The sequence below is a fragment of the Acanthopagrus latus genome, chromosome 9 (assembly GCF_904848185.1).
Source record: "Acanthopagrus latus isolate v.2019 chromosome 9, fAcaLat1.1, whole genome shotgun sequence".
NCBI lineage: Eukaryota > Metazoa > Chordata > Actinopteri > Spariformes > Sparidae > Acanthopagrus > Acanthopagrus latus.
The window spans coordinates 12,257,097-12,267,611 of NC_051047.1; the positions used below are offsets into that span (position 1 = coordinate 12,257,097).

At 39.6% G+C, this 10,515-nt stretch overlaps 1 protein-coding gene across 1 annotated transcript; it reads right to left on the minus strand.

Moving 5' to 3' along the window:
• Positions 1–1,029: 1,029 nt before the first annotated feature.
• lrrc58b (leucine rich repeat containing 58b) lies at positions 1,030–9,474 on the minus strand. Its single transcript, XM_037110595.1, has 4 exons — positions 8,109–9,474; positions 3,538–3,666; positions 3,078–3,355; positions 1,030–2,821 (listed from the first exon to the last, which is right to left on the minus strand). The coding sequence occupies exons 1-4, from the start codon at positions 8,573–8,575 to the stop codon at positions 2,625–2,627; spliced, it is 1,071 nt and encodes a 356-aa protein (XP_036966490.1). The 5' UTR covers positions 8,576–9,474; the 3' UTR covers positions 1,030–2,624.
• Between the last annotated feature and the right edge of the window lie 1,041 nt (positions 9,475–10,515).

Sequence of the window (10,515 nt, forward strand, 5' to 3'; positions counted from 1 at the left end):
AATGTTAGCTATGAAGTGGCTGAATGCTAACATTTGCTAATGGGTTGTTGTACACTGGAAATCTGACAAATCTTCATCATGTCACCACTTCCTGATTGATCGTTGACTGAAAAGATAGTGGTGAGTGAAAATCTGGCCTTATTTCAAGGTAAAACAACATATTAGATAACCTTTTAGCTAAAGTTAACATTCAACCACTTCTCAGCTAACATTACAGTTTGATTACATCCAGTGTGTTCAACTTCCAGGCTAAAATAAAGACAGTGTCTAAGACTTTTGGAATTCAAGAACTGATTTACACCTTTCCTGTCATACAGTGTGAACAGTAATGTTTGTGAGAAAGTGGTTCAATTCTAAGAGTAGCTTTTGTAGGAGCTAATGGCTATCAAGACCACAGCATAAAATCATCCCAGCACCTCAGCTTTCCAACTCAAAGTGTGGCGTCAGGGTAAAATGGCTCCTGTTTGAATACTGTCTATTCAGTCTGTAAATCTCCAAGGAAATAAGGGTTAACTGGTGATCCAGCTAGGCTGGCAGCCTGGCACCTTCTCTGTCTGCTTTCACATTACTACCATAGACTAAATGATTGAATAACGTCATGTTTATATAACTGAAACGATCCGGTTCTTTTTGCAGCAGCGACATCAACAATAGTACAAAACGCTAGGGGGGGAGCCGGTCTGTTGACACTACCACATTAAAGAAGAGAAAGATCTTCTAGACTAAATAAATAAACCGTCTTTGTTGTCCTTAATGAATATATTGAATGTGCCAACAACACAGTTTCATACTGCTTTACTTTCTTTATACTGGCGGACCCTGCCACCTTTCTAGCTTCAGACAGTGTTCTGAGGACCTTATTTTTCTCCATGGATGGCTTACTTATCCAGTCATGAACACAATAAATATTTCTGAGTTAGTCTCATCTATATCTAAATATCACCTTTCCGAGTTTATGAATTTCTTTTCCAAAACTACATGGCACTCCTTTAATCTAATCATATAGGGTCACAATTGAAACACTTCACAGATATTAAAATCAGTCTTTATTGTTGATATTATATACTGTACAGTCTACTTACATTACTTGAATGAAATACAAGTACATACAATTAATGTTTCTCAATAGATTTTCTGCTTAAGTGCCATCTATACTGCAGGTAATTTAAATATGTATTGAGTTTAACATTTGATAAAGGATTCCTACAAAAGCTGTTTATTCTTTTATATATATATATACATAAAAAAGGTTACTTTCTGTTTATTGTAAGCTGGTAAGTACAAAATCACTCAAAAAAGGACTTCATAATTATTGTCACATTTCAGGGTGCATATATCACATTTCTTCATACTCGTTTTTTTTTCCTGTGTTAGAAATCACCATTAGTAAGGCACTTAAATGCTAGTATAGGTGTTACTGTAACATAGAAGATTGTTCTTCTGTTTTCTAAACACTAAGGTCTAAAATTTGAAGACAGCAGGAGGTTTTCCTCCTCAGTAATGGATACAAACTGTCTGGAAGGCTGCTTTCCAAAGAAGCAGCAATGTGACCAGGGACAGAAACAGTCATTTCCTGTTTGAAATGAAGGAATTCTGTCTCAAAATGAATCAGTATGGACAAAAAAACAAACAAAAAAACAGCCATCTCTGGCTGTGGGCTCCATTGACACACATCTGTATTCTTATGCTCTGAGAAAACCGACAGCCCTCAACATAAACATGACGGCTGCTGCTGGGTTTTGCAGAATAGCTATTGTTTCTGCGCTAACACGGTGAATGGTTTCCCCCGGTCCGCCCCACATCCACTTCCTGTGAGCAAGTCTGGACAAGTTATACACACACACACACACACACACACACACACACACACACACACACACACACACCTAACCCATATTCTGGGTTAATATAAAACTGATCTGCCATCATGTCAACATTTTTCTGACCAAAAACAGATTAACCTTGATTGTCACTGTGCACAATCAATTTAGAATGCTGTAGTGTAAAACTAACGCCATAGTTTCTGCTGAAAGACTTAAAACATCCCAGACTTTTTTTTTCTCCTAGCAGCTTTGATGCTCAGCTGGTCAGAAAATTTGAATGAAAGCTAGCTGTGCGCCACCAGTAGATAACAAACACAAACTTTCAGAATAATGTGCTGTAGCTAATAAATGAGCACCAAGTATTGAAAAAGTGTGAAAGATAAAGTATGCAGCCTTGAAAAGAAAAGGAGTTCTGCCACTCCTCCAAACTCTGCCAAACTTTACTGCCCTCTTCTGCCTGACCATGAGACCAGCACTTGGATCATCATTGCGTAGCTACATGGGGAATATGAATGTTCCAGCACTCCTGTTATGTGGAGTAATGCGTGGTGAGCGAGGGAAGGGATCCGTTTCCATTCCATTCCTGTTTTCAGGGCCATGGGAGGAAGGACCGCAGTCTCACATTTTGTGCGTTACATACAGCCACTGTCTGTAAAACAGTGTGTGTGTGTGTGTGTGTGTGTGTGTGTGTGTGTGTGTGTGTGTGTATGTGTGTCTAAGTCTGACAGCAGTTTGTAGAAGTGTTGAACACAGTGGCAGATGGATAAGGCTAGGCTTGGCCAGAGGCTCTTCCATGCTGGACTATCCCAGAAGAACTCTCTGCAGTCGGTAAGCGGGCACGCTGCTCTCGTCCTCCGACTCTGACGCGTCGCTCTGTGGGTTGGAGCTGCAGGGAGAGGTGCACTCTGGGGAGCACAGGTAGTGCATGAGGGGCAGCCGGTACTTTCCGCAGAAGTCCACAAATTTGATCTGGCGCACACATGAGTCAAAGTAGACGCCTGGAGAAAGTCGTGAGTGACAGGAAGAACAAAGCCAAGTTCAAGTGGCAGGTAAGTGACTTGTAATCTTCTCATACTAACACAGAACAATAATATTCAGATGTTAAATAGGATGCCGATATATTACAGGTGGAAATATGACAGAGCTGTATATATTAAAAAACACACACAAAAAATAAAAAAATAAAATATCACAGTAACAACTCAAATTCTTTTCTTTCAAATATCTTCAAACACTGTGAACAAAGAGTCTTACCGGCACATTTGGGGTTTGGGCACTTGCTGGCAAGGTCAAGGTAGCGAAGCAGGTTTGAGGGCAGGTCTTGGGGGTAGTAGGGAATATTTCGGCTCTTAATGGTGCGTCCTGCCAGCTCGAGCAGCGACGGAGGGTCATAGGTCATCTCTTTGACAAAGCGCACCACCAGTGGGTTACCGCGGAGACTGAGCTCATGCAGGTGCACCAGGCTGAGGATTTCTCTTGGCAGGTAGGTGAGCAAGTTGTTGTGAAGACTTAGGGATCTCAGTGAGTGGAGTCTGAAGTAAGATAGAGAGGCACTTTGAAATGTTGTAAATTACCAAAACAACTACAGAAATGTGCAACTATCAGATCCATGCAGGGCAATCGCACGGACAAATGTAGAATTCATGTAATCGCTAATGATGCAGTTTCATTAAATGTTACCTTGATAAGATACTGGCGGTGTATGTGCAGTTACCTGGTGAGCTGCGGGGGAACGCTTTGGATGCGGTTGTCACATAGCACCAAGTAGCTGAGGTAAGGCAGGTTAGCCACTTCTGGAGGAATGGCTGTGATGAGGTTCCCACCAAGATACAACAGCTCCAAACTAATGAGGAAAAAAAGAGGAAAAGATTACATTTAAAATGAATTTCCCTACACAAGTACTGAAAAACAAGTATGACAGTGATTCACACACTGTTTTTAGTTTATTTGAAACAGAAAGATAAAACAGAAAATGTCGAAACATTTTAGTCATTTTAAGACTTTATCCAGACACACACTCAACTCAGTTTCACTGTCAAGAAATTGAGCGTGCAGGCCAGAGGTCACACGTCAGTTTTGTTTAATGCTTTTCAAATCAGCTCTTTGTCTGCTGTGCTACATTTGTTTGGCTGTAAAGCGACTTTAATAGAGGCTTAAAATCCATGATATGGATATTTTACCATGACATATTAATACCTAGTAGATGACAACACTTTGCTGATAATTTTGTATTATCGGCATCCTCGTCAGTTTCATTTCAAAATGTTGTGACCTTAACTAACTTTAACATTTCCAGCTTGTACTTTACATTGATACATTGTCAAAGTCAAGGTAGCCATGCTTATACATGAAAAGGTAAAGTCACAATCAGAGGGAAATTCTTTGGCTAACAAAACTAATACATACCACAAGGGGGAGCTAAAGAAGCATGGTTTCATGCTAAAGAGTTGATGTGTATGTTAGTGTGTGAGGCCATGCTCACAGATCATCAAAAAGTGAACAGATCCAACAAAAAGTACAAAATCGTCTCCGATCAGCAGCACATTTTTTGCACATTACACACATGCATGCACCATCAGCTAATAGGAAATGTGTCAGCAAAGATAATACATTTAAATCTGCGTTCATTCTTAACAAAAGATGACCTTTATTACATATATGATTACCAGAAAACTACTGCTGCCAAATATAGATACATGTTGTATTTGGACAACAAAGGACCCTGGTAGGTTAATAGAGGTATGGAGTACACAGGGGGGTTATTGGGAGTGAAACACAGAGACAGGGAGAAAGCAATGGATGGCTGGTCAGCGAAAGTAAGCTGTCAGGCCATCTGCCTGCTGGAACTGATGACACAGCGACTGCGAGACAGGAAGCCATTATACTGTCCTTGGTGGCTGAGCACTGAGCAAGCCCCCTCTGTGAACTGGCAACTGAGACACTCAGGGTCGGCTGACAGCCCTTGTCGACACAGTGACACAAATCAGCCACCAGATAGCAAGAATAGTCGATTCTGGCATTATTATACAATACAGAGCTCTCAATTTTCACAACTAGGAAAAATTTATTTTTTCTGGGGCAGTTCAGCCAAGAAACACTGGCTCAGGGTTTCTTCTCTATACACATAAAGACACCTTATATAAACTGTTATATCAAATTGGAAAGTATTTTAAGAAATGTACTGAAAGTGCACAAAAATATAATATCTCCCAGTGAGCCATCAGTGTGACAGCAAGCCAGCATTAACAATAGCAGGACCTTGAAACTGATGCAGCTAAATGCAGCTCCATTATTCATTGTACTCGAGTCAAAATATATATGCCAAAATAAGAGCATTTACACCTAACCAAGCCCATCTGGACACGTTGGTACCCGGTGGGATGAAAATTTAAAAATGGGTTCAGTCATGTCAATTTACTGGCAAGTTCAGAAAATATTTTATAGAATAAAAAGCCTTAACATATTGAAAAAATAGGTGCTGAGTTTATGATGTTACGTGAAATCTGGTAAGACATGGACCTTTTGTTTGTGTTTAGGCTATATTTCCTGAGGGTTGATATTTATGTGATGACACCTCAAACGCAACACAGACTACTTGTCAACAATCACTATGACCTTGTTTTTAAAGAATAATTGTAAGCATTTGGTCTCACTTCAAACAGACATTGACACCTGCTGGTACTTAAATTGTTGAAAACTGTTTATATGCAAGTTGTTATAATAGTTAATAATAAGGAACTTTAATGTGAGGATTCAACACTATCCACAAAAGACTAAAACTGTAATTGTTACTTGTTTCGTTTTCTAAACAGTCAGATTGTTTATATTTGTCCAGAGTGTGCGTATTTGTGGAGATTTATTTTAGTATTAAAAACAGGCTAAGCAGAAATATGGAATGAGATGATATGAAAATTTTACGACACGATTATATTGGCCAAGATAGTTGCAATAATCGATATTGTCCCAACAATCCTAAGAATATGCTTAAACTCTTACAGTGGCACTAAAACATACTTAAATCACATGACCTTAGAAATAATCACAGAAAAAAACGAGTGTTGTGCGAGCAAACACTAGAGCTGTTGAACACATTTCCTAACATTCAATTTAACTTTTATTGTATGGGATACCACGGGCAAGCTGTGCAGTCAGCCGTGGCAGGGAATTTGGAATGACTGGGCTCAACCCCTGCGGCAATTCAAAATAATGTGTAAACCTATACAAAGCGTTACCGAGACAGACAGCTTTTTCAAGTCATTCACGTATTCAGGAATATCTGTTCATGGAAATTTTACACAATCAGCTTACTGTAAGTGCTCTTGTATTGGTTCCCAATAATATCTTTAAATTGTCCCGTCCCATGTAGAAAATTAAGATATCTAAACACTGTGTGTTTGGGTGTGTGTGATAAAGTGAAAAGACTTGGATGTTTGACCTTTGCCCTGGCAGTGGGTCACTGTGCCTTGCTACTGTTAAACTGTATGATAAGATAGACATGATCTGATAGCTGGCCAGCTGGCCAGTTACCTTTTTCCACTCTACAGAAAACAGCAAACAAACATCTGCAAGCTTTGTTCAAACTGACACACTTTTGCAGTTTTGAAATGAGTACTCTTTGACCCACTTTTATTTTTATTGGTTGGTTTTGTCCCCTTCTCTTGCCAGACCTTTTATATGTCTTCACAGAATTGTTTGTATGCTCAAACACCCTTTTCCTCCATTTGTGGTCACATGTAATTATAGCAGTGTCCACCTTTGCTTACTGTGATTTCATTTACATTTTACTAGACTGAAAATGTATTTTTTCCTTGAAACTAATGTCCTGCCACCCTTAGTGTCAGTTTGTATATTTCCCAAACCTGGCCAAGACAGTTACTGGAATAGATACACACACATGCACATAATTATCCTGCACACACTATGAATCATGAGGTTTATAAGATAAACTGACTGGAAATGAACAGGAAACACGTGGTGTGATGTCAAAGTGGTAGTATTGTGCTTAATACCATTACAACCATAAAAAAAGGGAGGTAGAGAGAGCAATTAAAAATGCCACAGGTTGCCTGGGTGTATCGATGTTATGATTTTACTATTGTTGGAGGATGAACTAGATGGGTCAACTCATCTGACACATGTGAAACAGCAGGTCAAGTGTGACTAGAGACGCTACAGTCTACATCACAACTGAAAGGGGACACAAAGCTTTTCACATGCAGCATGCAGATAAAAGCTGACTCTTAGAAATGCTAACCAAGAAGGCGCCAAACATTTTAAATGTCAGGATGAACTTTGGCAGAATGTAGGGACTAATTTCTGATTACAGACTGCCATGATTGGAGAGATAACAATGGATGTGCATGCTTCATAAACGGCATTTTGAATGTCATGACATTTACTTATTGCTAGGTATGGGAGAATAAAGGTTTTATCGTGGATCAAACAAAAAACAAACCCTTGATTCATGCCTAAAAGGTTCATTCTACTACTACTACTACTACTACTACTACTACTACTACTACTAATATTACTACTAATAATAATAATGATAGTAATAAAGATAACGCAACCATTGTGTAATACCACCTACAGTTACACCTACATTTTTCTCAGACTGACGACTACAAAACTTCATATTGTTTTGTATCGAGATTCAATTTAACATTATATAAGACAAAGAGGAGCAGGAATTCCTCACAACAAAGAAGCTTGGACTTGGAAATAACAGTCCTTGCATTAAATGCAAAAATGAGTAATGTATCAAGGTTTTTGTTGTTGAACACTGACTTCTCATTACCAATTAATACATTTCAGCTGCAACATCTTCTGTAAACACATAACTCTTCTGTCACTTGACTTAACTAGTAATCAACCAGTCATTTCAGGTCCTATTAGAGATTAATTTCTGACTGGCTGGTCGGTCAGTTAGTTGCCTGACAGTTGTTTTAGCACCATTGTAAAGCAGAGCACTGAGTGCACCGAGTCATATAACTTAACAGGTAACCATGGCAATTGGGTTCCATGTTTTGTAGGAACCACAGGCTAACATTAAACCAAGGAAACGTTTTAATTTGGGTAATTGTAACTGACATTGATAAAAAAAAATGTAATATTAATATTTTAGCTAGTTTTAGTTTGACGTTAAATAGACAACTAGCTTAACTTTACAGCTAACTGTAACAACAGCTAATTGGCAGTGGCCCCTGGCTGGAGACCTGACCCTGTTACTTAGCACACTTTTGCCAAGATACACTTTGAGGCATTACCCTCCTGGCCACGACTTACCTGGTTAAATTCTCTATCTCTGCAGGTATACTTTTCAGTCGGTTTCCACCGAGGGAGAGCGACTGCAGACGCAGCAGTTTCATACACTGAAGCGGGATCTCCTCAAAGCGGTTCCCACTGAAGTTCAACACCTCCAGCTGCAGAGAGCCGAACTCTTTGGGCAGCGAGAACTCGTCCAGACGGTTGTTCTTGGCTATCAGCGTCCTCAGCCTGGTCAGCCGAGTAATGCCCTCACCGATGGCCGACAGTCTGTTGTTGCTGATGTCCAAAAACTCGAGGTTGCAGAAAAGGCTGACCGACGAGGGGAGCGAGGCCAGCCGGTTGTAGTTCAGGTAGAGCTGCCTAGTGTCCCTTTTCCTCTCGTCGCTGACACTGTCAACGTTCAAAGTGTTCAGATTCAAACGGGAGAAGTCGAGCACGGTGTCGCCCGACGCCGCCGCCGCCGCTGCCCCTTCGTGAATCTCCATTTTAGCGAGTTTAGCGTGAATTTAAACTCTGAACAAAGTCCTTGCAAGAAGTTTTGCTGTAGGCTGAACGCCCCCGTAAAGCGCGAGTTAGCTCCAGGGCCTGTCTGTGTTCAACATGGAGAAGGGGATGACTTCTATACACCCGACCGGAACATTTAACCACATCTCTGGTGAAAATCTAGGTCACTAATTTAGTGCTGAGGACGAGCTGCTATCGCTACATGTCACTACACTGATTGCAATGTAGTGGAGCTGCCCTCCAATGCAGCCGTTGTTTGACGGGAGGGTTTTCTCTCGTGTTCAGGGATTGGCTCATTCTCAAGATAAGCCCCGCCCACGCAAACATTGATTGGCTGTTGTCCCAGTCTGTCATATTACAAGAGCGCAAATTAAAGGATTTGGCAATAGGTTTATTGCACGTTATTGGCTTTTTATAACGGTACAAGTGATTCTTTGAGTAATTCTGAGGGTTATTTATTTATTTTTAAGTCTTGCATCAACGGAAGAATGGCGTCCGCTGATCCATCATGCAGCAAGTCCAGTTCAGACTGTCATTATGCAACACTCCTCTTCTGTTACATTATGCAATACTCTGCTGACTTGGACGTGCATAGAATGAGAAGAAGGTACAGGACAATTAGGTTCCTCCCACTGTAGTCGGATCTATTCATATGACTGTCACAGCTCTATTTTGTTCATGTTACTTTATGAGTTGAATGAGGGCACAATCTAGAAGTGGGGAGTTAGGTGCTGTATATGGACCATTTTTAGGAACTGGTTCTGACTGCTATAGTAACTGGTTATTGTGTGGACTAAGATTTTAGAATCAAAATATGGCATTTGCTCACACGATGTGGTGAATTGGCCCAAACATTATCCCGGCAAATTATTTTCATATATCAAGTATGTAAAGGCATCCATATCTTACATTTTTTCAATCAACATTTTGAAAGAGCTTAACAATAAAAAATCTACTTGCTCAGTTTTGTGGGACCTGACTCTCCTGTATTTATTTCTATTCTACAAGTCACCATACACAAGGGCCATACGCCACTTGATTCAGGAGAAACTTCAGTCTCATTCTGGCTCATTCAAAGTCTCCATTATACATTTGCTTTGAGTGAGAATGGATTTACCAGAATACATTTTTTTAAAAATCTTGTTAGGATGTTTTAAACTTCCATATGAAGTTTTGTCTACATCTGACCTTTCCTAAGCAAGTTACAGCCATTTATTATGATATTATTGAGTGGAAAAAAAGTATAATCCTATATTTCATTGACTAGCCATGTAGGTGTGTCCGATAAAGTTCAAAGGAATAAAAGGGAATAAATAGAACGTTTGTCCAGTCATTACAGGGGACATTGAAGAAGAAAGGTCTTTTTTTCTGAAAAATACAATATACATTGAACATGAAGAACAAAAGTAGTTTGGCTACAATGGTTGGCTGTTGGCCAAGAGGACAAAACTACCAGGGTTTCTTTGACAAATCAGTGCTGTAGAACACCGCATACTCATGTTCACCACAAAGGACCTGAGTGACCAAACAAGATATTTTAATAAACTCCTGATAATATCAATCAGTATCAATATTATATTTTCATCATTACATGAGATTATGTGTATATTGTTTTAGATTTTGGGTATCATATCATGATATGGATGGCACAAGTGATGTCTTTTACCAGTTTTGAAGGCTGCATTAGAGTAAATTGATGTAATTTTCTGCAACAACCACACTATTCTACTTATTCTAATGCTTTCCCTTTACCCTCGTAGTCATTATATCCTCATTAATGGTAATTACTTAAAAATTACTCAAAAATGTCATTGTGTTAATATTTTGTCATATTAATGACTCATTACTGCCATACAAAGGCCACACTCAGTAACTCTGCCAACTATGAAACTCAAATGGCTTTCAGCCAAATGTGTTATAG